Source organism: Phyllostomus hastatus, unplaced genomic scaffold, assembly GCF_019186645.2.
Source record: "Phyllostomus hastatus isolate PE091 unplaced genomic scaffold, TTU_PhHast_1.1 phas_scaffold_46, whole genome shotgun sequence".
NCBI lineage: Eukaryota > Metazoa > Chordata > Mammalia > Chiroptera > Phyllostomidae > Phyllostomus > Phyllostomus hastatus.
In genome coordinates this window covers 45255176-45282482 of record NW_025334032.1, presented here as the reverse complement: position 1 = coordinate 45282482, position 27307 = coordinate 45255176, and the positions used below count along the sequence as shown (strand labels likewise).

Below are 27307 nucleotides of genomic sequence, written 5' to 3'. Positions count from 1 at the left end.
GGTGCACCCTGAGGACAGGCGGGAGGCGGCCGGCGCCAGGGGCTACTCACTGGTGTAGGCGAGCTGGAAGCCCTGGGCGGTGTCCGAGCCGTTGGAGGTGAACTCCAGCCGCAGGTGGTTGGACGTGCTGTTCAGCGTCAGCCCCATCAGCTCGCTCTTGGTGAAGGCCCCCAGCGGGCGCGACGCGCTGTCCTTCCCGTCGTAGACCTAGCGCGAGAAGTCGCAGCGTGAGACCCCTGCCCCACGGCGGGCGGCTTCTGGCTCGCCGGCCCGGCCAGGAGCGGCCTCGGAGGGACGGCACCTCAGGGGGTGCCCCTTGCAGGGAGCCGCCTGCGCGAGCTGCTCGCCAGCCCTTTCTGTCCGCTCCCCCTCCTCCCGCTGACGTGGGAGACGGAAAATTTGTTTGTGTGCAGAGCACTTCACGCTCTCCGCCGGGAGAGCCTCTTCTGTGTTCGCTGAACATTGAATAAACACGTGGTTGCACGTCCGGGTCCCACGGCTCACGCTTCCCCACCCCCGGGCGCCCCTCACCCACGTGGAAAGGCTGGAAGGACGGACGACAGACACTCCAGCCCCCGGGGTCGTCTCCGAGCTGCCCTGCCTGTGCAGGACGCCCCTCCCTTCCGAACGTCTGTCCGGAAGTTCCGGAAGGCCCCGTGCTGAAACCTCGTCACGCCGTGCAGCCACAGACCCTGGAGTGCCCGCAGTCCTGGGCGGGTTGTGACAGAAAACAGTGGCCCCGGGGCAGCGACACCGGACGGGGGGCCGTGCCGTCCTGCTCTAGAGCACCGAGTACCCCAATCCCCAGTCCCAGCCGCCCGCGTGGGAAGCCGGGTGGGTGCCCCGAGGGGTCCGCAGCCAGGCCCACGGGGCCCGGCGAGGAGCAGGCATGCGGGGACTCGAGGGGAGGCTTTGGGGACAGGATCCGGCGCTTCTCCAAGTTCCTCCGGCCTGGGGGAGGGGCGGGTGCCGGCCACACTCGCTGGACAGGGCGGTGTCAAACGGTTGCAGGGCGGGGACACCGCGGGGTGGCCCCGGGGCACCCACCCCTTCCTGCGGAAGCCAGAGCAAGCACCACTCCCCCCCCCCTGCCCCCACAAGGCCCAGGGTCACAGCGACTCCCCGTCCCTCCCCCCCCGCCACCCCCCCCGCCCCGGGCAGATGCCCGAGGATGAATGGATGCCTCTCGGGAGCGGGAAGCCCATTCGTCGCTTTGCCTCACTCTGGGTGGCTCACAGCAAGGGGCCTGTGGCTCAGATGAGGGTTTTCCAGAAGCGAGAATGAAAATGTTACATTGTGTTAAAAAATAGCCAGTTTTTCTCGTCAGAAAAATCTTCATTAAATAGAAGTTCTCAGGCCGCTGTCGCCCCTGGGGAATCCGCTTCTCTCTCCCCCCCTTCCCGCTACCTGGGCCCGGTCTCACGCTCCTGCGCGGCCTCCACGAACACGGAGACCACACACGCTGCCCACGGGCGCGCACACACCCTTAAGCAGGGGGCGTGCTCACAAAAATTAACTGTACGGGTCGCTGTGCCGCTCCCGTCCCGTCGCACAGCTGTGCCGGCGTGGCTGGATCCGGTGCCGGCGGCGTCCCACGAAGGGCCAGCGACAGGCGGCTGTCCCAGGAGGGAGCCTGTTTCGGCTTCACGGGTGGGCGCCTTAGACACAGCAGGTTTTCAAGTCCAGGTTCCATACGGGTTCACGTCCAGAGGCACCTGGCTCAGAGAGGAGCGTCCAGGTCTCCACGGAGAGGGCCGGTCAGGCCACACGTCACCGTCGTCTGTAATCCCGTGAGGGGCCGCCGAGCCGCTACACAGACCCGAAGGTCACTCCTCAGCTCTGAAGGGCGGTCAAGGTCGGCCCCACCGGCCTTGGCCCGACGGAGCGCTTCACGGAGACCAGCGCGACCCAGGACGGCATGGGGCTCACAGACTCCCAGGCTACACCCGCTGGGGAGGAAGCCGCCCGGGTTTCCAGAAGGTACTTCTGTCCTGTGGGTCCCCTCCCCCGGCCGCCCACCTCTGCCGGGCCGCGGAGCCCCGGAGCGAAGACGGACCCACCACAGGGACCGTTCCCGCGTCCGCCGGGGTTGAAATCTGGATGCGACGTGGGTGGGTGTTGATCCCAAACGACAGCCCGGATGGTGCAGGACGTCGGCGACGGGCTGTTTGACTGCGGTTGAATCGGGGACGGCTGTCAGCTCGGCCCAGCACTGCCGGTGGCCCTTCCCCATCCGCCGGCAGCCGCAGCCGGAGCCCCTGCTGGGCCCCGAGAAGGCCCCGAGTCCCACCCTGACGCCAGGCTGGCTGTGCCTCGGTGCTCGCCGCCCGGCCTCGGGGCTCCCCTGCTGGGCCTGCCCTGAGCTCCGGGGGCGCACCAGCCGGCTGGCGGCGCTCACAGGTTGGAGAGCGTCCCACGGCATCCCGGAGGGACGGGGCTGGGAGGGCTGGGGGCTGGGCCCCGCTCCCCGCGAGCAGCAGCGCCCAAGGCTCCTGTGTCTGCGAGAAACCCCTCTCCCCGCCGTGCGTCCCTCCGGGACGTTGTCACTGGAGCTGCTTCTCTCCCCACGACTTTCCCTCGTGGAACGAGGGCACAGCCCCTGTGTGCGCAGGGGTGTGAGCCTGTGAACTTGCTCTTCGGTGCCGGGGACCCCGCGGAGGGCAGAGGACGGCACCGATGACCCAGGATGAGGACGACGCCTCTGGGAACATTTCTGTCCCCGAGACATGAATGAGCACACTCGGCGACACATTTGTCTGAGAACCATTCAGGCGTCTGCGGGGACTGGCCGCGTCTCCGCAGGTAAATGTGGAGGCGAGATGTGCTGGCCTTTGGTTCCAGTCAGCGAGCGAGAGCTGCCGCGGCCCGGGTGAACAGGGGCGGCCTCCTCCGCTGCGGTGGCGTTCACCCGTGTGCGTCTCGCACGGGTCCCCGCTCTCTCGCCTGCCCCCGGGGTGCAGGTGCCTGTTTCTGAACAGTCTGCCTGAAGGCTGTCCGACGTCTGAGCTCCGGGTTATCGAAGGATTCAGAAAGCGGTTCCTTACGACACACTTTACGTATTTTTTTTAGCTACCCAGAAAATGCTGGTTTCCTGTCTGAGACCAGCGTCTTAATGTCCATTCTCTGGGCGGCGGGCAGGCAGGAGGCTCCGGAAGACCTACCCAACGCAGGAGCCCAGAGCGAGCCGCCCTCCGAGCGACCGCTCGGAGACGTGGGCGAACGTGGAGCAGGACGGCGCTTCCGTCCGTGAGGCTCTCGGGAGGCCTGCGCGCACCGCTGGTGCGGCCGAGGGCGCCTGCCCCGGGCACCACTTCGGCCCTGCGCACGTGGGTGACCAACGGGAGGGCGCCAACGGTCCCCTTGGAGCTGGATTTTTGCATATTCGCTTAGTGCTCGCAGCGTAAAGAGAGCGGGACCGGCAGAGCCCGAGACGCGGACGCACCGGAGCGTCCGTGAGATGTAAGAACGGACCCCACCCCCAGGTTCGTAGGGGGAATGAGCAGAGAGCGCCCCCCCTCTCCCCGCCACACACCAGCCACTGGCCACTTCTCAGGACACCGGGCAGGGCGAGGACTGGGTCACGTCCGGACCCTGACTCCGTTGTCCAAGGCCTCTGCCTTCCCTGCCCTGAGGCTTGGTTTCCAAACGCTTGTTCCCCGGCCCCTGGAGGGTCCCCCGCTCCCTGCCATCTCCCCAGGAGAGGTGGGGGCTCCATCAGAGGCTGCACAGGTTGCAGGGCGTCTCCCTGTGGAGGTGGGGTTTTACAGACCCAGGCGGGCCCCTGGGGGCTAGGGGTCCCCAAGTAGGGAGTGGGCGGTGCGCTGGGCGTGGCACCCGGTGGGCGTGGCACCCGGTGGGCGTTCCCAGAGCCGCAGACGTTGCGTCACGGCCCCTGGGCTGCTGCACCGCCCACCAGCACGTCCCTGGGTCCCGCAGTTCACGGAGACTGTGTCCTGTCCCGTGGGGCTTCTCCACGTGAGCCCCGCTTTGCGGCCCGGTGACAGTGGCCGAGCTCGTTCCCACCATCGCATCCGAATCACTGTAGCTCTGAACGTGGAGACCGTGGGAAAGGTGGGGGCGGCTGCGGGAGGGCCGCGCCCCAGGAGCCAGGACGCTGCCCTGCTGCTGCGCCCGCAGGGCGCGGGCTGGAAGCGCGCGCCTGGTTACGTCCCGCCGCCCTCAGCGCACTGCGGAGCGCGGGCGTCCTCGCGTGTTTTGACGCAGCAGAAGCCGAGTCTTAAAGGTGTTCAGTCATCTCCCCAAAGTAACAGACCGATGACGTTAGATCCAGGAACCCGGACGGAGATACCGTATTTTGCCGCGTACAATGCACACACACATTTTTGGCCCAAACTTTCAGGAAAGAAAAAGCAATCTTTTGTTTTAGCTTTTAATCCAATTATTTATTTATATTTTGATACTTGTTTTTGTGTGTTATAAAGGAATTTTAGAATTTACTTTTGAACGAATTATGGTGCAAGAAACGGTATGGGACAAACGATGACAAAATACCAGGACAGATGACCAGGTACGAGAAATTTTGTGTCCCGGTAACTACCCATGTATGATGCGCATCCTTATTTTTCCATAAAAATTTGGACAAAGAGCGCACATTATGCCGTGCAAAATACGGTATTTTTAAAGTCTGCCAACACTCCACTGAGTGCCCCCCACCCCACCCCCCCTTTCCAGCTCAAGATGGAAGGGTGTGCTCGTACAGAAACACGCGAACACACGTGCGCGCGCGCGGGTCCGGGCACGCAGCCGGGCGGACGCCAGCGCGGCCGCGGCCGGCCCCCGTACCTTCAGAGTGTCCCCTTCCGAGAGCCGGAAGCTGCGCGCCCGCAGGCGGACCCCCTTCCCGGGCTCCGTCTCGATGCTGTAGATGCACTCGTGGTGGTCGTCGTAGTTGGCCGGGAAGTTCGGCGACAGCAGCGTGCCTTCGTTGCCCCGGACGCTCGCCCCGCATTCGGCTGCAAGAAAGCGGGCACCGCAGAGGGAAGAGGGTTCAGCGCGGGGCTGCCGGTTCTCCTGGAAAAGCATTTCAAAGTCGTGGCAGCCGCCCCTCTGCCCTCGAGGCGCGTCATTCCCGCACTGTTTTCACGGAGTAGCGTTTGACCGACCACAGACTGGGCGGGGGGGCAGGAGAGGTACCCCCAGCCATCCCGTCTCCGTTAACAGGACGCCCCGACTCCGCGGGAGCGGGGCGCCGTCCCACCACGGCTTCTGGCACAGCCCGTGGGTCCCGAGCCCCTGCTGTCTCCCTGGGCCTCGCGTCTCCTCTCCTCGCCTCATTCCTGCCTCGTGAAACGGCCCCCCGTCCCACGTCCCTCCGTGCTCCTGCCCCGTGTTTCCAGCTGCAGGCACCGCCGCGCTGCACGCGTGCCTCCGGAATTCTGAGGACAGACCAGCCCCGCGCTCGCAGCACCGCCCCGAGCTCCGTGCGCGGCGCCCCGGGCCGAGGGCGCCCTCTGCCGCCCCCTGAGGGTACTTCGCTGGTGCCCGCATTTGCATGAAAGCACCTCTAGTCCAGGCAGACGTGAACACCGCGCCCCGCTCTGTGACAACGGGCGAAGGTCCCTCGGCCTTCCGGCACCCGTTCCCTCACCTGGAAACGTCACCGACCAGGTTAGGTCAGAAGTCCGTCAGCTCTAAACTTCTGGGAGCCCAAAGGGTCGGTCATACAGTAGAGAAGTCGCTAAATGTGGGTGTGCGGGTGTGCGTGGGTGGGCGCGTGTCTACTGATGCGCGTGCATGCCTGTGTGTGAGACAACAGCGCCCCGCGGGGTGTCCCATCGCACAGTTTATCGGCCACACCCCACGCCAGCAGCAGTGCCTTTGCAAAGGTCAACAAGGCCAGCTCCAGTCTGCAGATACGCGACCCCACTGGACCAGGAGAGTCGGTGCGGCGCAGCTGTCCAATGGGGGGGGAGACGGACAGTGGACGGAACCAGCCTCCCCCCGCCCCCCGGGGCCCTGAGCCCCCCGGCCAGAAGAAACGGGCCGAAGAGTCCGGCTCAGCTGGTGGGGCTCGTGCACGTGGGCCGTGTGTGTCCCCACGTGGAAGGGCTGGGAGCAGAGACGGGGACACCGGGGAGCGCCTGGGTCAGCCGCCCCCTCTCTCCTCCCGTGAGGACACGGCCGCAGGCTTTGGTGGGGAGCCGGGGGGAAGAGGTGGGGAAGGACCAGCAGAAACTGGGGACCCGGTGAAGGTACGGGGTTTTATGACAATTGTTTAAACATGGCAGCCATACTCACTACTCTGTTCATAAACTTGAGACATTATAACAACACTGTTTTAGGAAACATTTTCACAGAGAAAGCGGTGCATGGTGTGCCCCCTGCCTGACGCCAGGCGCCCGTCCTCAGGCCGGGGCTCGGTGGTCCCTGAGCGGGGACCCCTCTTCCTTCCCGGGGCACCCGGAGGACGCCCGGGCACCTACGCCCGCAGAGCTGCGGCTCTGCACCTCAGACTCAGCGCGGCCCTCGGTAAGTGCCCTCCTCGGGAGAGGCTAGCAATCCAGGGGCCTGGAGGAGCACTCCTTCACTCCTTCTCTTTCCTGAAGAAAGAGGGTGTTTTTACCTTAAAGCCCAAACAAGTGAAAAGACATCAAACAGCAAAGCAAACAGTGTCCCTCTGCGGCCGCTCAGTGGGGGGCGCTGCAGGGGTTCCAACGAGTTACAAATGTCAGACGTGAGGAGAAAGAAGGGGAAACTCACTGGAGTCTGATCGCCATGTGAGGGGTTTCAATTCAAAATCAAATTGGATAGTGATCAATAAAGGACACTGTGCAAGAATCAAGTTCAGGTCCTCTTAGCCATTCCTTCTAAAGTTTGAAAGAAAATGCCTCGCCCTCGAGAGGGGAAGATCACTACCCTAGCAGCAACGGATGGTTTCGGTGCGAGGGAAACCCAGGAGGGTGCCGGCAGGTGCCGTGGCCGGCTGTGCGCTCTGGTTTGGCGCGGTTCGGCCACACGCCAGAGGCAGGGCTAGAAAGCGGACTCTCAGCATTGGGATGCAAGGGAAGACAAACATTAACCTGAAGACGTAATTTCCCCTGTGTTCTGATTAGGACTTGGATTCCAGGGCTCTTTAAAAAGCGGTGCGTCCTGAGTGGTGCTCATGAAGGGCGAGCCGGGGGTGAACAGAACCAGTAAGTGCGGGACCTTCACTGACGCGAGGTGGCTGGTCGGCCCCTGTGGGCGAGCAGCACCGTGGCTCCCGCCTCCAGCGACGGGGGGTCCTTCCCACGCCCCACTGCGCCCCCGCCCCTCGGGAATGAAGTCCGCACTCGTGTCGATGCTACTATCCACCACGTGGAGACAAGGTACGAGTTCTAGGCACACAGCCAACCACGATTCGTTTACTCAGCATGCACCTGTGCCCAGCCCTGCAAGCCCACGCGGGCACCCTGGGACATGGGGGGCGGCAGGACTGCACGACCCCAGCGCAGTTCGGAGAGCCCCTACTCTCCTGGGTGCTCAGTTCCCTCCGAGAGCATGACACACGGCTTATGCAGTGTGCAGATTTGGTATGTTAGTTTTCTAAAAATCAGTTTTAGTGCAGTGTTTTATTTTATGCATCCATAAAGTAGGCATGATTATTATTTTATTTATATTTGTGTTGCTTTATATTCCTCAGTCTTTCGTGCGAATTACCATGCAACTAGTTTCTTTTCTTAAAAGCATAACTTTTGTATCTTCCCTCGATTTTCAGAATGTATTGTGTTTGAATTGACACCAGTCCGATGGACGTGTGTGCCTGTGGTCACCACTGTTTTCTGACTTTATGTTAAGACCAGTAGGTAAATGTGGTACTTCTGTTTCACTTAGGAGTGGGTTGGTGGAGAGCATCCCTGAATTCCTCAAGAGCACGCTGGAAAAGCTAACCCCGCGCTCAGACTTCTGCCACGCCCCAGGGCAGAGGGGCCCGGAAGCACACTGAAAGGGACAGAAAACTACAGATTTTAAGTTGTTGCTGCTATTGCACTGGGAGATACTCTATGCTTTTTTTCCCCTAAGATTTTATTTATTTATTTATTTTTAGAGAGGGGGAGGGAGGGAAACAGGGAAACTATTTATTTTTAGAGAGGGGAAGGGAGGGAAGAAGGGAAAGAAACATCAATGTGTGGCTGCCTCTCCCACGCCCCCTACTGGGGACCTGGCCCACAACCCAGCATGTGCCCTGACTGGGAATCGAACCAGCGACCCTTTGGTTCCCAGGTGGGCACCCAATCCACTGAGCCACACCAGCCAGGATGCGACTCCCTGCTTCCATCAACATAACCGGTCAAAAGTGGCCTTGTGACAGCACGGTTTCCAGCGGTTGTTTTGTCTGTGTTTTCCCTTTATAAATGTGCTTGAACTCGCGTTCCACTGTCCTCCAGCCACGAAGTTTTAGAGCTGAAAGGATCTGACCTTCCAGATGGAGGAGCAGGGCCAGAGGCTGGCACCCGGACAGCGGAGCCCCGGCCGCACCCGGCCCTGGCCCGCCCCTCCCCCGCCCCGCCCCGCCCCCACCCCTCCGAGCCCGCATCCCGGCCCCGCACGCCGCGCCCGTCCCGCTGGATGAATGAAATGAAAGTGTGCGGCCACCTACCCACACACCTTGGCAGAGGTGCGCTCCACACTCGGCGGCCCCCGCCCAGGCACGTGAGCTTGGTGGCGCCTTCCAAGCGGTACCCCGGGAAGCAGGAGAAGGTCAGCGCGTCCCCGACTCCGAAGCGGAACCCGATCCTGCGGCTGAAGGCCGGGACGCCGGGGTCGTCGCAGGGCTCCAGGTCGTACTCTGGCGGGAGGAGAGAGAGCAGGGCCGTGGGGACCGGGGCCGCGCGGAACGATGTTCCGCGAGACAAAACCGCGCCGTTGTCCGCGGTGACTCGGTGCACGGTGACTCGTCCGCGGTGACTCGTTCGCAAACCCTGCTGGAACCGCGGGGGGGGGAGGGCGTTTTCCTCCGCACTCGGAGGTCGCCCCTGTCACGAGCGGCGTGGGTGTTAGGGCTGTGCACGCGGGCACGCAGCAACCCGAAGGAACCATTTCAAAGCCGTCACCTCCGCAGAGGGAAATTATTTCCTCTTTCCAGTGCGTCAAGTCCGCTACTGTCCTCCTCTCCCGGTGGCGCCGAGCCACTGGGACACGGAGCTCAAACCCTCAGAGACCCACCGCAAAGGCACCCCGTGAAGCTTCCCGGCCCGGGGTCACCTCCGCCGCGACAGGCTGCGGGGAGGAGCCACAGGGTTGCCCCGCCCCTTCCCAATCTCCAGCCACGTTCCGCTGAAGCGCAGTGCCGAGCACCCAGCCAGCTTCTAGACGTTTAGGGGTCCGCTCAGGAAGAGGGCGCTTAATGCAGCGGCAGTAAGTGGCTGCCCGTGGGGGTGAAGACGCAGGACGGGACGCTGAGGACAGCGACTCGTGTGCTGGCCACTGGGCCTCAGCCTCCGGTGTCTGCCTCCCGGCCCAGGGGCTCCCTGGCTGTCCCCCGGCCCCAGGCCCGGTCCCTGAGCCTTCGGCCACCGAGAGGGGCTGGGGGTGGTGGTGGGAGCTTCGAAGAGGGTAGATGAGACGGTGGGTGTTATTTCCCCGGGGGGGGGGGCTGGGCTGGATTTCTAGAACCCATCGGCCCCCCTCTCGGATTCCCCACTTGCATCTTCCCAGTTTTCCCAAGCTCTACACCTTGGTTTCGGGATTCCCCGTGCACGTGTGCGGTCCAGCCCGGCTTCTGCCCCCAGGACGGCCAGGTCCAGTCCTCCCTGCCTGTCTCCGTCATCCACACACGTAGTCACTGGCGTCTCAGCCCCTCGGCAAGTGGGGCTCTGCGCCCCAGCTTCTCCCCCATCTCGCTTCTCGGTCGGCGTCTGGGGTACAGGCTTTTAGAGCCCCCTCGTCCTGCTTCGGTGACACAGCTGCTCTGGGGCTCTGGCCGAGTCCCGGGTCTGTCCAAACTCTCATCTTTTGGAGAGAAAGGCCGGGACGTGACGCGACATCGCGGGAAGCTGGCATTCGGGACGCCGGACCACAGAGAAGTGTGGGAGGGGGCCTGGGGCGCGGGGGGGCCGCTGGAGGCAGTGGCACTGGGCTCACCCCCTCAGGGACGGGTGCAGAAGGGGTGCAGAATGCGGCCCACATTGTGCCCCTCGGCGTCTGCGGGGGACTCGCGGGGAGACACACTCGGGGGAGCCGCATTAATAAAACCGTCTAGGAAAGACACATAAACTGGACCAACAGGGAAACACTGCCGTTGAAAGTGTACTGATTTCACACAAACGTCAGGGAAGTACCCGGGAGGGCAAACGCTCCATAACGAAGTCACTACGTACGTGAACCCTTAAAACACCGCCTGCATCGTATGCGTGTCACTGGGGACAATCTGCAGCCCCTCCAAGAGAAAACCGTCTCGACGGCGTTGTTCCTCAGGCGCACCCAAAGGACAAGTTCGCCCTGAAGCTGCCCGGGCAGTCGAAGGTGTGTTGCTTTGTTAGGTGTGTGTCCCTGAGCCCATGGAGCAGCACCGGTGACAGGGACCCGGGTGCCTCAGGTCACGCCCTGCACGCCAGGGGCAAACAGGCTGTTCCCCAGGTTCAAAACCGTTCCTCTGCTCATTTCACCGTTTATCAGGGTTTCAAACCTCCCCCAAAGCTACGAAGACCCCGAACAGTGGGTTTTGCTCTTGTTTGCTTGTTTGTTTTTCAGCGAGTTTATAAAAGCAGAAAGCCCCAGAGTTGCACTCGATTTCTGGTGACGGAAAGGCTGCTGGTCAGCTCTGGGCAGGGAGGGAGGGACAGTGTCCGGGCACAGGCGATGCGGACAGAGGACAGACGGGAGCCGCGCAGACTCGGGAGGAAGGCCTGGGTGCTAAGGCAGGGGAGGCCCACCTGCAGCCTGCAGGCCCCCCGCGGCCCGGGACGGCTGTGAATGCGGCCCAACACTCAGCCGAAAATTTACTGAAAACCTTGTTTTTGCTCATCCGTTTTCATTGGTGTTTGTGCATTTAATGTGCGGTCCAAGACAACTCTTTCTTTCCCCGCGTGGCCCAGAGATGCTAAAAGGTTGGACGCCCCTGGACAGAGGAGATCGTGGGCTTGCATCCCTGACACCTTCTGTCCTTGCTGATTCTGTTCAAGTTCATTTTGGACCGAGATGCAGGAAGGGACAGAGGGAGCCTCGTTCTCAGGGTGAGAACCTGGCTGAGGGGCGCCAGGTGGTCGGCACTGGTTGTCGGGGGCGGGGGGAGGGTCTCACTGAGCCCCGCTGAGGGAGAGTCTATAGAGAGAGGGTTTGGGTGTCAGTGCTGGGGACATTTATGTCTTTCATGTAAGAGGTGGCCGATTTTATGATTACCGCTGATTACGGCGAATGTGCAAGAAATCAAGTGGTCTGAGCCCACCCTAAAAGCCCCACAAATGCAATGAAACCCCAGGGAAAGTCAACAAAGTCAGATGAAAATAAATGGCAATGGGTCCTGATTACAGGAAGTATACAACAGTTCAGGGCATCTTAAAATCCACCAGAAACCCTTCGTTTAGATGCTATTTCAACTGGTCAATGCCACCTCCCCAAAGCGGAGAGAAAAATTTTACTTGGTATGTTGCTAATGATGATGCGCTACTTAGCAATTAAGCAGACACCGATCAATGCCCAGGATGGGTAAGACACGGGGAAAAGCCGCGGGTAACACAAAGACGGAGCGCGGCGACCCTCCCACCGAGAGCTGCAGTCGTCGAGCAGGAGCCGCGATGAACACTGGGTGTGGTAGGGAAGGCTCTGCGGAGCGGGTGAGGCCTCGGGGAGGGGTGCGGGGAGCTGGAGGGGAAGAGACCGCCCGTGAGCAGGGGTGGGGCCGCCGAGTGAGCAGGACATCGGACCCTGGCACTGCCGATGCACGTCGATGCCCGGCCGGAGCGGCGAGGCCCTCCCTGCTGGCCGGGGTCTCCCTGGGGCCCGGCGGCCGCCTGGCCACCGTGTGCTCTGTGAACAGCAAGTGCTTGTGGTGTTAGGTTTGTGTCGTACGTGTTCGATCAGGTCAGGGTCTGCGTCGTTTCATCCGTGAAAAATAGCCATGCCATTCGTGGAACCACTCAAACGAAACCACTGAACCCACACAGACAGTGTCTAGAGCAACCTAAATCCCTCCCGGACGTGATCCGTGTCCGGTAACTAGAAAGGAAGAGGCTACTCGGTTTTGGGAACCACTTTGTCACCGTGTGTCTGCGTTAGGGTCAAGCAGAGACGCGTCCTCAGTTGCGTGCGTTCACATGTTCTTCACCCTGAAGGTGAAGGGTCAGCACCGGCCCCCGGAGGGCAGCGGCCAAAATGACCGCAGCACAGCAGCCCCGAGGACGCCTCCCGACAGGCACCGACTGTCCCCGCGGGGCTCCTGACCGAGCTGACGACCGGGGTGGAGGGGGAGGGCTTCTCCGGAGAAGGTGCCGGTGCGCCTCCTGTCCACCGAGAACCTGCAGACCGACGCCTGTGGGTGCCCGCAGACGCCTTCCTGCTCCCGGGGTGCGCAGCCTCCCCCTCCCCGGACAACCAGTGCCAATCCCCTGGCGCCCCTTCTCTGCCGTCACACCCCCAGGCCCACGCACTGCACACGGATCCCCCCCACCCCGCACGGCACTGTTCCTCCATCGGGAGAGCCCGGCACACCTGAAAAGGTGATGTTGAAGCCCTCGTAGGAGATGGAGAAGTCGGAGATGAAGCGGAGCTGGGCGGTGAAGTTCCCGAACAGGCCCGCCTTGACGGAGTGCGGCAGCACCGAGCCGGTCAGCCGGGCCACCGGCTCCGAGAAGCTGCCATCCTCCGTGACCAGCAGGTAGTCGTGAGAGCTCTCCAGGTGGAAGGTGTGGAACATCATCTGAACGCCTGGGGGGACGGGGGGGGAGGGGCAGGGGGGGAGGAGGAGAGGGGGGAGAGAGAGAGAGAGGGAGAGAGAGAGAGACAGAGGGAGAGAGAGAGGGAGAGAGGGAGAGAGAGAGGGAGAAGGAGAGAGGGAGGGAGAGGGGGGGGAGAGGGGGGGAGAGAGAGAGAGAGAGAGGGGGAGAGGGAGAGAGGGAGAGGGAGAGGGAGAGATGAGAGCCAGGCAGATGGGGGGGGGGAGGGAGCCCAGCTGCCCAGGGACCCTTTCCTCTGGGCTCAGAGACGTCGGTCTTGAATCGGAATTCAGTCTTAACACGTACACCTAACCCTGAAGTTTAAAAATGAAGATACAGACAATGGGGAGAGAGAGAGTGGGTTTAGGAATGAGAGAAATAAGCAGAAGGAACAGCAAAAATGAATAAATGCTGAAGAATATAGAAGTATAAAGTTAGATGTAAGCATAGATTCAGATGTAGATACAGATACAGACAAAGACACACATGCAGGTGTAGATACAGATAGAGATACAAATGTAGATACAGGTACAGATAGAGATGATACAGTTACAGACATACAGATAGAGATAGAGATACAGATGCAGGTGTAGATACAGATACAGATACAGACACAGATGTAGATGCAGTTACAGACCTACAGACACAGACAGAAATACAGACACACATGCTGCACAGAGATACTGTGGCAGCGAGACGGGGAAGGAGGCGGACAGCAGGCTGCCGGCAGACACGGTCACCCGGTCCCGAGGGACAGCAGAAGAAAGGACGGACCGGACAGCTCTCCTGTTTACTTTAAACACATGTCCTTTAGAAGAGCTTTGCTCGGGCGCCCCGCGCATAAACCTACACACCTGAGGGAAGACGTCTTCCGAACCCCAGTTTGCGGGCCCCCAGGCTGACGTGCCCCCACGAACTGCGCCCACGGAGGATTGCTTCTCCGTCCCCAGGGCCAAGTCAGCAGCATTAGCTATGAGTAACTTCTTTGGGTACAGACATTTGTGTTTATGACGACCAAACCTTGGTGGGTCATACTTTGTTTCCTCCTTACTCTTAATTCCCTTCAAGGCCACACTCTCTTTAACACGCATTCCCGAGGGCATACTGTAACTCGGCACACGAAACTAAATACATCAGTTTAGCATCGAGCAGGGCTCATGTCTAAGTGGGGAGACAGAGTCTGCATAATGCTCATGTGACCAAAGTTCCAGATTACTCTGTGAAAAACAGCAAGTTCAGACAAACAAACAAAAAAAAAGACCCATTCCTAAACCGAATGTTCGTAAACTACCTTTCTTGTACAAAATGGACATTTCCCTGGTCTGCACCGTGCTTGCCCATCAAGTGAGTGAGTGAGTATAACCCACTCCGCAGGTCCTCACTGGATTGTGCGAATGAAGCGACTTATCACGAGGGACGGTCCTGGGCAACCAGAAAACACGCCCGTACAAATAGGTATCCTAGATCTACCACGGAAATCAGAGGTTTAGTTCACTTCTTCTTACTTCCTTCCGTTTAACCGATACCCACATCTTACAGAATCTCTGCCCCTTTTCCTCACCATTATACCCCACTTTCAAGGCCCCACTCAAGCTCGAAAAGCCAGGTTAGCTGGTAACCAGAGAGGAAGACAAGGAATCGGCCTTCGCTTGCAGCGCTCACCACTTAAAGACCTCGGACCTTCTCAAGTCTCGTGAAAACAAACAGTAACAGACAGACCACACCACGCACCACGAGGTCTGTTATCGCGCTCATCCGGACATCCGCCCCCTCCCTCCTCCGCTCGCCTCTCTCTCGAGAACTGGGCCGTGCGTCTGGAGTCTGCGCCGGGCTCTTACCTTTTCCGTGGGACACCTCGATGGTCCACGTGCAGTTGAGAGAGTTGGGGTAGAAGTCTGGGAACCCCGGAGAAAGGACCGTCCCACTCGTCCCGTGGATGTAGCCTCCGCAGAGGGCTTGAAACAGTAAGACAGTGTTATTGGAGCATTCGGTTCACAGCGGCAGCTAGAATCAGATACGCTTCCAGGGGCCTTTGATTGGCCCGGCTGCTCGGTGAGAGCGGGGCTGGGTGGCGAGACGGAGGGGTCAGCACCCTGGACAGGGACCGCGCAGTGGCGGTGGAGGGCGGCGGCCAGGCCAGGCCTGGCTGGGGCTGGAGGGTGGAGCCAGGAGGGCTTCCTCCTTCCCCGCGGGCGTTCGGGCACCGCGACCAGAAAGGAGGAGCGGGTGACCGGGAGGTTTTAAGCCCGAGTGTGACGTGCCTGAGGGGGTGAAGGAAGATTCTGGGACCAGTCGGTTTGACCGAGAACTAGTCCGTGACGGACACGTGAGACCCGATGCTGACCAGTCATCCGGGCGGAAACGCTGGCGTGCGCACTGGGTACCCAAGCCTGCGCTCCACGGACCGGTCTGGAGGAGGAGGGAGGGGACCAGGGCGGACCCGGTACGGTGAGTGCGGGTGTGGGCGCCAGACCGGACCCAGGAGGCGGCAGCGGCAGCGGCAGCAGCTCAGGGCCGAGGTCAGGGGCAGCCGGGCGAGCTGTGAGGGCCCAGCAGCGGCGGCTGCCGGAGGCAGGTCCCGGACCGGAGGAAACCCGGGGCTGCGGAGGTGGGACCTGCACGTTTCCCACCGCGCCTCACGCGCTGCCTCCGCAAGTGCCGTGTGCCGAGCTGCGTGTGCACCTCAGCTCCGCACGTCGGAGGGTCGGGGGACAGAGCTGAAGGGGCAGCCCATGCTAGTTCGCGGCTCCGTTCTGAACGCGCGCTCTACCGCCTAGAACACCTTTGCGCGAGGAGTTCCGCCTCCCGTTTGTATCTACCGCCCCTGGAGCACACCTGCCCTGCACACCAGCTAAGTGCGCGCGCGTCCGCGTTCGTGCGCGAGCCGGCCCCGCGGGCGCCGCCTACCGTCGCAGCTGGGCAGCGCGCGGTTCCACTGGTGGCTGCGCTCGCAGACCAGCGGCTCGTCGTCGCTGAGCGTGTAGCCGGGGTCGCAGCTGAAGGTCACGGTGGACCTGATTCCGAAGCTGCTGCCGTGCCGCCGCCCGTTCACGGGGATCCCTGGATCGAGGCAAGAGTCCGACTCCAGGGTCACACCTACAAGCCCGGAGGGGACACACCGCGTCAGGACCTGCCCGGGCGGCGGGGAAAGAAGACCCGGGCCGCGGCCCGCGGGAAACACCCGCAGGCGTGGTCAGTCCCGGGCAGGACGCCGGTGGCTCCAGTGATGTATCCGTGCGCACACTGTACCATCCCACGGTTCGACCGCGCTCTCCGTGGAGATGTACATTGTTCCGCTGTTCACCGGCTGGTACTTAAGAGTGCCAACCGAAGTATCCCGCTCACTCTGGATCTCACTGTCCTTCATTTGAAAGTCAGTCAAAGCGCCCTGAACGAAGTCGAAGTCCTGTCTCAGGTTCTGTCTCCGTGTCTCCCCCTGCCCCCCTCCTTTAGCATTTTACGTTCCAGCTAGTTCTCGGGGTCACGCGGGGCAGAGCTCCCTGCGCGCCGGGACTGAGCCCGTTGGGCTCCCCCGGCACCAGGTTGGAGGCACGTGGGGACGTGGCGCGCAGGGGGCACTGCAGGCAGATGCGCAGGGGACGGGGTGCAAGAGAACCGGACGCACGGGGGTGGGGTGGGGGCACGCAGGGACGGGGCGCAGGGGACGGGGTGCAAGAGAACCGGACGCACGGGGGTGGGGTGGGGGCACTGCAGGCAGATGCGCAGGGGACGGGGTGCAAGAGAACCGGACGCACGGGGGTGGGGTGGGGGCACGCAGGGACGGGGCGCAGGGGACGGGGTGCAAGAGAACCGGACGCACGGGGGGGTGGGGGCACGCAGGGACCGGGCGCAGGGCTCTGGGCCGGCCCGACTCACTCTCGTAGCGGATGAGGAAGCCCACGCTGGCGCGGCTGCTGTCCGTGGTGAAGAGCAGGCGCAGCGAGTTCCCGGTGCTGAGCAGGAACTGCGGCGCCTGCGTGCCGTGGTACTCGCCGATCAGCGGGGACGAGCTGGCCGGCCCGTCCCTCACCTCCAGGGTGTCGTAGTTGACCTCCGTCTGGAACCTGCGCGCGTGGGCGTCGGTCAGAAGAGCAACAAACGCGTGGCCTGTTAACTTTCAGGCACCCCTGCAACGGCTGCACGCGTCCACCGGTGAAACACCCGTGTCCCGCAACGCAGACAACGTAGGCGCAGGTCCGTGTGCTTACATGAACTTGGACACCCGGGGTGTTCAAGAGCAGCGCGTTTTCTGCAAGTCCAGTCACGCCCCGCACCCCGCCCTCCCACCGCGTGCCCCGTCGGGGAGGTCAGAGGCTCCAAACGGGGCGGCGACGGGCTCCAAAACAAGCCCGCCCTCCGCCGGGGCAGCCCTCACACACGAGCAAGCAGTCGACGGTCTTCTGGCAGCTCTGTGAGGTGTGGGGGCGCAGGCGGGATTTGGGGGGCTGACTGCCCGGCGGGTCACGGGAGTGTGCACCTGAAACTCGCATCGTGCGGTATGGCTACTGTAATTGTGAAATAAAAAGTGATTTCAAAGACCAGGAGGACGGCTAGATCCCTAATCAACGATAGTGAAACTCGATCGTTTTCACCGCCGCCTGCGTGGCGCGGCCAGGGACGCCCAGAAACCGGCAGGGCGGCAGGATCCGCTCTCCTGCAGGGGGACAGCCCGCTGCGCCCACGCTCCTGGCGCGGATCAGTCCGCGCCGCCTCGGAGGCCGCGGGAGCCGGCGCAGGTCTGGGGAGACCAAGCCGAGCGCCGCTGCAGCAACCGGGCGCTGCTTTCAAGACTGGCAAAGGGAGAGAGGATTCCAGAAAGTGCTTCACTTGTCTTCCGAGGAGGACTTGAGCTTCTGGAAAGTGGGGGCGGGAGGTTTATACACAGCGGTTCCCACTCGGGTCCTCCCGGAGGCCAGGGAGGTGCCGCTGCAGGCACCGAGATAACCTGCCAACGCACCCGGCGGAGCCGGCGGAGCTGGCCTGGTTCCAGGGCCCGGCGGGCCCCAGGGAGCCGCGAGCTCGTGGGGGGCCTGGCTCGCTCGGAGGAAAACCGCACAGCCCACCGCTGCGCTTGGTCTGCGTGTGCGTCCGCGTGTGCGTGGGGAGGAGGAGGGAGGCAATGCGCCGGCCAAGATGAACAGAGGAAAGACTCGAACCCGGCTCACCGTTCAGCCCCGATTTCTCCCAGTGCGAATGCACGACTGCGTGTTCTTCCAACGGACCCAGGAGGGCCCCTGCCCCCCCCATCCCCCCTGAAGAGGGGTTCAGACAACAGGGCACCACGTGGCAGGGCTGGATGAGCCCGCGGGCTGGGCGTTTGGGTTGAATCGGGCAGCCTTATCCTTCACTGTTTCAGTGCTCTCTGCAACCCTGCGGTTTCTCAGTTATCTGAACTCAAACTCCGAAAGTTTGGACAAGCACAGAATAATCCTCACTGGAAACATCTGCACGGAGTTCTCGCATCTTTCTCAAGGGGCAGCAGGGGCGGAGAGACTGCAGGGCAAGGAGCTCCCAGGAGGAAGGGGGCGGGCACGGGCCTCTCTCCAGCGCGGCAGACACAAAGTGTCCTTTCACTCCCGCAGAGAATCCTGCGGAGGCTACTATTGTCCCTCCGAAGCAAAGAGTAACAGAAACTGTGACTTCAAATGCAAAGAGTGACTACGAGATCATGCACCTCCTGCTCAAAACCTTCTCTGTATGGTCACCCTCAGTTATTAGACAGTGGGTGACAACAGAAATGAAATAGCAATTTTCTTTATCTGTGTTCGAGACATCACGGTGTCTGAGTATCAACACCCAGGACCTGCCCAGTCAGGCAGCGGTCACTCGTCGTCGGAGAAACGCCCCTGAAAGACTGAGCCCGCAACACCAGATACGGTGCCTCCTTAGATGTTAAAGCACATGGTTCGTTCCAAACATTTTCGGTTTCTGATCTTCCACTCGATCTACTTCTGGAGACAGGAGGTGACATGTTTCGCTGCGAGACGTTCGGAGAGCACGAGTTTTTCGGGCTGTCAAACGCGCCGCCGAGTGGCTCTGCCAGCCGGCACGCCAGGGCTCTCGCCCATAGACGATGGGCAGGCTGATTGACAGGCCGCCCATCTGTCACTGCGGCTGCGGGGACTAAAGCCGCCTCCAGGGACCCGCGGCTGCCACCGGAAGAGAAGGGTGGTTCTCCTCGCCTCCCAGAGCTTTTTGCTCCGTCCAAAGCAGGGGCCCTGCGCAACCGAGCAAGTGGAGTGCGTCCCACCTGCAGGCCCCCCGCACGAGGGCCAGCAGCCCCGGGAGCCGGGCGGTGGGGGCCCGGGACCTCCCCTGCTGAAGCAGCTGGGGACTCAGAGGCTGAGGCTCCAGGACGAAACTTTTCGGGCAGGTGCCTGTTCTATTTATATGTAAACTCCTTTGGGGGAACCAATGAGGACCTGTTTCAAAGTTTCCAGAACTGTGTGAATAAAAACATTCAGCCTGCACCGGTCATTAGGTCCAAATGAAGCAAGAAAAGGGTTTCTCCTTACCTGTCGAACGTTATTTTGATGGAGTGTCCCGGTTTCGCCTCGATGACCCATTCGCAGTTCAAAGAGTCTTTGTAATACCCTGGCCACCCCGGGGGCATGATGACGCCGCTGGACGCTGTCAGGTGGCCGCCACACGGGGCTGGAAGGGGGAGAGGGGTCAGCGAGGCGGGGGCCGCGGGCGCTGCTCACGCCTCCACCGCCGCCGCCCAGCACGGGCAGCGCCCCCGGGGGGCTGCCGTCTGCCAGGGCTGGAGCGCAGCTCACTCCCGAGTACACGCAGCTCATTGCGTGTCTAGGAAGCATGTGAGCACACGTGTTTCATGTTTAGGGAGCTGTCCGGACATGCCGTCTGGGAAAGACATGCAGCACACACAGATGTAAAAACTGTTTTGAAGTGTAAGCTGTTTCTGAATCTGCATGATGAGTATTTTGTGAAAGTCTCGTTTCCCACATAAACGCAGAAACTCGTTTCCTTTAGGAAAGTTTTCCACGGTCTGTGAGTTGTCCTGTCTTGTGGAATGTGCCTGAGCTGTCGCACATGGCTTTTTTACTAGTGTCCCGTCTTTGCACCTCACTGTGTACCTTAGTGTCCTTGAGCACGTGCACCCCTCTCTGTCCTGCTGAAATGGACACGTTAACTCATCTCTGCGGAGCACACCGACCTAATTACACCCTAAAGCATCAGGCGATGATGTCGGGAGCTGGGGCCGGGGCGGGGTGCCGCCGCCGCCGACCCTCACTGGCCCCAGCCAGGTCTCACCGCCCCCCGGGGGCAGGCAGAGGAGCCCGGCTGGGCGGGGCCCCACCTCGGAGCGGCTGGCGGACAGAGACCCCCGTGCTCGCGGGCGTGGGGACAAGATGCGGACCTGGGAGTGAGGTGTCCCAGAGCCCTCCTCCCGGGGCTCGCCGGCTGCGTGCACAGACACGGTACCGGGCACTGCAACCCTAAACAAGCCCTGCTGGACCACACGCACTGTTTCCATGGCCTCGTTTGTGATGCAGATGACTGGCTTGGGTATATACTCTGTCGACCCCGGCTTTACAAAATGCCATGCGGGGCTCAGTCCACCGCATCCGTGTTCGGGGGAGAGCTCCCGACACCAACCCCCTCTGTGGCCGACGGACAGTGAGCGGCTCGGGCAGCCTTTGGTGTCTGGGTCCTTGTCCACCTTCAGCCTTCCCTCAGGAGGCCTCTCGGTGGTGCTTGCTCACGCACGCTTTGCACTTTTAATTTAAGTAGTTGATGCTTTGCTAGGAAATCGCCAGTTTCCTTTGCACTTTACAGATTCCTTGCCGTGGGGCTCGTGACGCGTTCGTGTGCAGTCAGTCTCCCCTGGGCCCTCGCGAGCCGAGGACGTGCAGCCGGGCTGGAGAGCCTGAGTGGGCTCAGCGGCAGGACGCGGACAGAGACACCGTTCGTCCACGCGGGTTTCCCCTGTCATGGGTGGGCCCCCAGAAGACTCTGCCGGAATAAATACACATCCTGGATTTTTAAGCAACTGCTTTATTGTGAGGCTGTCGCTTTTTACACAACGTCGTTGTCCGTGATGACGTGGCTAAATTCCCATACGGCTCTTTTTCGCCAGTTTCCGCATCAGAATCACAGGGGGTTTGTCTGTTTCATCAACAGGAACAGAGAACTCGCTGGTGCGCTGAACTGCCGGTTCCCACGCAGATTCTTCTCAGCGCAGCACTCTAATCTAGTTTCTGTCTTTCTGCTCCACGCCGGGCACGTCCGCCCCTGCACAGGCTCTGCGGCGGGATTCTCTTCCCTCCAGCGGGGGCTCCGATGGGGGCGCCTGCCCAGCGGTCATCAGAGTGCCCCTGCCCCGTCCACTTGCCCTCTCTCGGGCACCTGTGCTCGGTGACACCGACTGTAAAAATCCTTCACTGCCAACTCGTCCTCTGTGCTGAGGGTTTCCTCGTCTACAGCCCGCAGCTGGGTCTGCACTGAACTTCAGCCACAGGCCTCTTCCAGACAGCGAGGGGACGGCTCGTTCAGGCGGCACGGTGCTTTCTCACCATCTCTGACGCCGTTCGAACTGTCACCTGCCACTGGCGTCTGTCCTGTCCTCTCCCCGACTGCCGAGGGGCGCACCTGCCGGAGCTCACGGGCACCGCGCGTGTCTGTGGCAGGTGGCAGGAGGAGGGCGGCGAGCACGGTGAGCCCGCAGTGCGGCTGAGACGTCTCGTCTCAGCTGGCGAGATGGTGTTTGATCACTCACAATAACCCGGCCATTAACTAACATCGATAAAATGCAGAACACGGAGGCCGTACATTCAAAATACATGGTAAAATGGGTAAAATAAAAATTCGTCCACTGTTTTCTGCCCTTCCACCGATGCGTTCCCCACCCCTGGGGGGTGCTCACAGTCCACCAAGTCGTCGTCACAATTCACGAAAGGGTGGAAACCAGGCCACCTTCCGGTAATTTTTGCAGAGTCAGCCAACGCTGACTTAAAATAATGCTGGTCCTTAAGGTGACGCTGGAAACTTCAGGGAAGGGCTGGGGGCCGGACAGGTGGCCGCCCTGCGAGGAACCTGCTACGCCGCCCTGGTCGGCAGGCGAGGGTCCACCTTCCCCTCCAGACCCTGGGTCTTGGGGAGGTGGGGTCCGTCCCTCCAGGGAGGGGAGGGGCCTCCTCCACCGCAGGTTCTGCCCGATGTGTGACTCTGGTCTACGTGTTCATGACAGAAGGGACACCCCTGACTGAAGACGCCTGAGAGAATGCCAATGAACGTTGGTAAAAACCACCCGTAAACGCGATGGGCACTTTCCAGTGAACCTCTCTTCTCATTTTCTAAAAAACTGTGCATGTGTGAATTTCCAGAATGCCTTGTCACAACCCACGTGGCTGTGTCACCCGGGCTTACCCGCAACAAGCCCCTCTGGGGTGCGGTCTTCGCTTAGTTATCCTGGTTTACGGATGTCCCCGATTCTCTGTTGTTCAAAATGTGGTTCTTTCTAGCGCGGGCCGGAATAGGTACCGCTGCCCAGAACATTCTTGAACGAAAGCCTTTTCACAGCCTCTCGGCGATGTCCTTGTGTTATGGGCCCTGAAGTACAGTTTATGGCTCAAAGGGTAAGAAAGAATTGAGACCTGTTGCATAAATTTCCACCACGATGATGCTGCGATTTCTCGGCCTCCAGAGCGCAGCCGGGAAACGCCGTCTCTCCACGGCTTCGCCAACAACACATCCTGTCGGTTGGCTGATACCTTCCCCCACGCGGTGGACAAAAGTCAGTGTTTCACCTTCGGCTCCAAACTCGTGTGTCACAGTTCGGACGCCATGTGTCCGTATCCATTTGCCCACCGTGTAGCCGCTTCATCAACGGTCCCGAACTCGGTAAATGTCGGCAGTGGGGGAGGGCGTGCGTGGGGGGCAGGGAGTCAGTCTGTGGGGAGTCTCTGTGCCGCCCCCCTTCACTGTCACCCTGAAACTGCGCCGCACGGTCACTGTGCACAGTCTGAACTTCCGGGGCATTTGCTGGAGATGCTTTTTTTTTAAAAAGCTTTTCTTCACTCTTTGTGCTTGAACTGTGCTCCTGAGGAAGGTGGGAGTCGGTATTCTGGTAAACTTATTTCACTCTAGTAAACGTGAGAGGGAATCAATGTCCTCCTCGTTGTTGCTGCTGTTTTGTTTTGTTGTTTTCCTGACACAGGTAACCGGAGCCAGGAGGCCAAGCGGAAACTCAGCCGCACCTGTGCCGGCTCCACCGAGGAGGAGGAGGTCACGGTGGCTCACCAGAACCCACTCCTCCCGTGGCTTGCCCCCCATTCACATTCTGTTCCCCCTGAGTTCACATTTTGAACTTCTGATCCCAAACCTCAGAACGTGGCATGATTTGGAAATAAGGTGATGCAGTGACCTGGTACAAGGACACTATTTGAGGCGACATGGCAAGGGCCCCGTCCGATATGCCTGTGTCCTTAGAAGGAGGGGACGTCGGGGCACAGACGCATCCCTCGGGGAGAAAGGCACTGTGGAGGTGGCCAGCAGACGGCCAGCAGCTGCGAGTGCCCTGGCCTGCCGTCTCCCTCAAGCCCCTGAAGGACCCGGACGCCCAGCCCCCGGGCCTGGGAGACCGCGACCTCTGTCGTCCGGGCCCCCGGTCTGCGCGCTCGGTCATGGGCTGCCCCAGGGAGGTGGCGCCTTCGTGGGGGGGCGCCTGCGGCGGGGACTCGGGACGCACCTTCGCAGCGGGGCACGGCGGCGCTCCAGACCACGTTCCCGTCCTGCAGCGTGCAGGAAATGGACTCCGAGCCCTGCGTCTTCACGAAGCCGTCGTCGCAGTGGAAGGAGACCGAGCTGCCCAGCAGGAACCGGTCCCCGAAGCGTTGCCCGTTGATGGGGATGCCGGGGTCGTGGCATTCATTCTGGCCAAACGCTGCGGAGGGAGAGGGACACGCACCTGACTGTTAGTGCACGGGCGTCCGGAACAGACAGGGAACTGCGGACAACGCTGCCTGTGGTCCTAGATTCCAGTCACCCGTTCCCTGGTGGAGAGACACTGTGTGTGTGTGTGTGTGTGTGTGTGTGTGTGAGAGAGAGAGAGAGACAGAGAGAGAGAGGGAGAGAGAGAGGGGGAGAGAGAGGGGTAGAGAGGGAGGGGGAGAGAGAGAGAGAGAAAGACACACACACACACACACAGAAGTGACTGGTGTCTGTGAGCCTCTAACAGCCTGGCTGTGCTCCTCATATCTTGGTTCAGGCGGCGCATCTTGGCCAGACTCCCGGTTCTTGCCCTGATGTCCTTCCCGTGGGCAGTCTCCTCTGATGGTCGGGGGAGCCCGACCGCCTTTGTTTACAGCTGGAGAGATGCCAAGGCCGTTCCCCGGGGTTACCGGCTCATTAGGGGAGGCACCCAGCCTAGGGGAAGTCGGGAGGCCATGAACTATAACTCGTGGGTCACATCATAATCTTGCCTGATTCCCTCAACGATGCATCTGAGTGGATGTTCTTAAATACGACCTGTGTTGCAGGTGAGGAATTGGAGTTAAAGAAAAGTGAGCTGTCTCATCCCAGTCACTGGGCGAGTATGAGACCCGCACTGGTGAATTCGGGAGGGGCCGGCCCCAACGCCTCAGCCCTGGCTCCTGCACTGTGATTGGTTGGTTGGTTGGTTGGTTTGTGCATAGGGGGCGCACAGGTGGTGAGTGGACGGATGGATGGATAGGTAGGTGGATGGGTGGATGGACAGGTTGGAGGAAGAGAGGCCGGGAAGGAAGGAAGGAAGGCTGGCCAGAAAGAAAGAGCAGGCCTGTGAGATCCAGTCCTTACTATAGCAGTGACCGACCCGCTAACCTGAACAGTGTAGTGTGTTTTCAGGTTACCAGGATGACGACAGACAATCCAGCCATTGTCATCTGTTAATTAGGATTACAGCCCCTCTGAGCGTCAGCCTCCATGTCCCGCGGCTGCTCCCCCGGGGGGGGGTGGGGGCGGGTGCGCGGGGCGCGGGGGAGGGGCGCACTCACTGGTGTAGGTGATGTTGAAGCCGCGGCCGGTGGTGGAGTGGTCGGACTGGAACTCCAGGCGCACCACGTGCCCGCTGCTGGCCAGCTGGGAGGGCACCTCGTTGCCCGAGAACGTGCCCAGCACGGTCACGTCGGAGCCGCTGTCGTCCTTGACGGCCAGGAAGTCGAACTGCGGCTCCACGTCGAAGTCGTTGAAGATGAGGTGCACCCGGCTGCCCGGCTCCGAGATGACCAGCCACACGCAGTTCATGTTGTTCCCGTACTCCTCGGGGTAGTTCGGGGACAGGATGACGCCCGAGGCCGCGGTGAAGTTGAAGAAGCAGGAGACTGCGGAGACACGGATGGGTGTCCCGGCGCTGTTTGCAGCGCCGGGACCGGCGCCCGGCGCGGATGGATCTCGGGGCCCCTGGGCGGGGAAACCGTCCCTGCCCCACGCCCCCAGCCCGCCTGACCGGCTCTTCCAATGGCTAACTATGGACCGCGGCCCGTGCTCTCTCGCCCCCTGCTGTAACTAGAACATTCCATCACACGCGGCACAGAGCAGGGCCTGCACGGAACCCTGCCCAGGCTGGATGGGAACCTGGTCCCTCCAGGGGACTGAGACGGGGGGGGAGAGTGACACTCCCGTGACGCGTCTCTGCCTTCGGACCGTCAGCGTGGAAAGCTCTGTCTGTGTCACAGGAGCAACTTGCAGAGACCAGCAGCGGCTGGAGTCGCTCTGCTCCGACGCCGGGCACTGCGCGGCTCACGTGCGCCCTGGGCGCACTGCTCACTTGTTCGATCAGCTACAGTGTAACTGCCGGTAAATGATGCCTCGGAGAGGCAGACCACGCTCGGGGTGGACGCTAGAAAATCTTACGGAAAGTTTACTTTTAAGAATGTGCACTTAAAGTCTTATATAAATACACAGACATGAATACATACACATGTGTTTATATATATATATATATATATATATATATATATATATATATATATACACTCATATATATACATATACTTTTTTTCTTTCCTGTAGAAAACGCCTGTTGGGTTTACTTCTAGGGAGTGGTTCTGCTTCTCACCCCACAAAATCTCACTTGGATCTCCTGGCCACGGCTGTGTGTAGCTACAAACCCGTTTGCAAATGGCCCCTGAAGCCCTCCTGTCCCGGTCGCAACACTGCGCTCTGAGGACGCAGCAGTTGCTGACACGGCCCCACACGGTCCGCCCAGGCTCCCCACGGCTGTCCCCCGCGAGTGCCTCTCCGGCCCCAGGGAAGGGGGAGCCGGAGGACCCCCGGGTGCCGGTCGGTGCCTCAGGGAGCCGCCCCGCCCCCGCGCCCGCGCCAGGGGGCGGTGCCCGCCGACACTCACACACGCAGCTGGGCTTGTTGCCGGACCACTGGTTGTTGCGCTGGCACGTGATGGCTCGCTCGCCCACCAGCTCGAAGGCGGCCTGGCACTCGAAGGTGAGCGTGTCGCCGTGCAGGAAGCTGCTGCCCGTCCGCCGCCCGTAGGCAGGGACGCCGGGGTCCCCGCAGCCCCCCTTCTCGATCTCTGGAAACGGGAGAGACGAGCGGACGGTGAACAACCCGCAGGGAACAGCGCTGACGGTTCCGAAAACGGACACGTGCGTTGTGCTCGCTGGTCTCAGCGCCGCCCTCACGAGCGCTTTGGAAAAGGGTCCTTCCTCCGCTGACCCCACAGTTAGTGACAGAAGCCGGAGAAGGTGACACTTAAACTGGAGAGAAAGGTCTTGTAAGGGACGCACGCGGCTACACCAGGTGTTGACGACGCGGATGTTTCCAGGCCACGCACTGGCTGCCTGTCCCCACTGGTGTCCCCGGACCGCAAACAGCAGCCCCGTTCGACCCACGTGGTTCCCGTCGCGAACGGCGCAGGCGAGACTGTTCGCTCGCTGCCGAGCATTCGCACCCTGCGTCCGCCGGGGTGCGCTCCCCCTTTAGTGCGTGCTAACACTCACTTACGAAACAGCATGAATACACACATGTCTCCAGATTTAAAGACAAGACACGCAGAATCGCACCTCTTTTCATTAGAACGTGAAATACGGGCGCAGAGGCACCAGACTCCACAGAAAAGGCAAACGTGGCCCGGCCTTCGACGTGAGCTGCGCGGACTGTCGTAGCAGCGCCGGCAGTCGGTGTATTTGTTCGGGCACAGCCTGCTCTCGGGAGGCCGGCTGCGCGCGGACCCTGGTCTGGGCAGTGAGGTGAGCAGACGAAGGCGACAAAATCCATGCTCTCCTGACGGTGGCAACATTTGGAGGCAAAACCCAAAATATTTGAAATGAACGCAATTTCAGAGGCAGATGGGCCGTGGGAAGCCAGACGGAGTCCGAGGGGAAGGGGCCGATGGGGGGCGTGTCGGACAGGACAAGGGCCCCAGGTCGGGGGTCCTTAGCAAACACCCTCCGTGCTAAACGTTAAAGTGCAGC

At 61.2% G+C, this 27307-nt stretch overlaps 1 protein-coding gene across 1 annotated transcript in view; it reads right to left on the bottom strand.

Moving 5' to 3' along the window:
• CSMD1 (CUB and Sushi multiple domains 1) overlaps positions 1–27307 on the bottom strand; it is a 687628-nt gene that overhangs the window by 133840 nt on the left and 526481 nt on the right. Inside the window, exons 15-25 of the mRNA XM_045821269.1 lie at positions 26224–26406; positions 24869–25195; positions 23584–23778; positions 19388–19526; positions 16749–16936; positions 15780–15968; positions 14711–14827; positions 12649–12864; positions 8600–8788; positions 4804–4973; positions 51–207 (exon numbers count right to left, since the gene is read on the bottom strand). Of these exons, the coding sequence (XP_045677225.1) occupies positions 51–207; positions 4804–4973; positions 8600–8788; positions 12649–12864; positions 14711–14827; positions 15780–15968; positions 16749–16936; positions 19388–19526; positions 23584–23778; positions 24869–25195; positions 26224–26406 (2070 nt within the window). The remainder of the gene's footprint in view (positions 1–50; positions 208–4803; positions 4974–8599; positions 8789–12648; positions 12865–14710; positions 14828–15779; positions 15969–16748; positions 16937–19387; positions 19527–23583; positions 23779–24868; positions 25196–26223; positions 26407–27307) is intronic.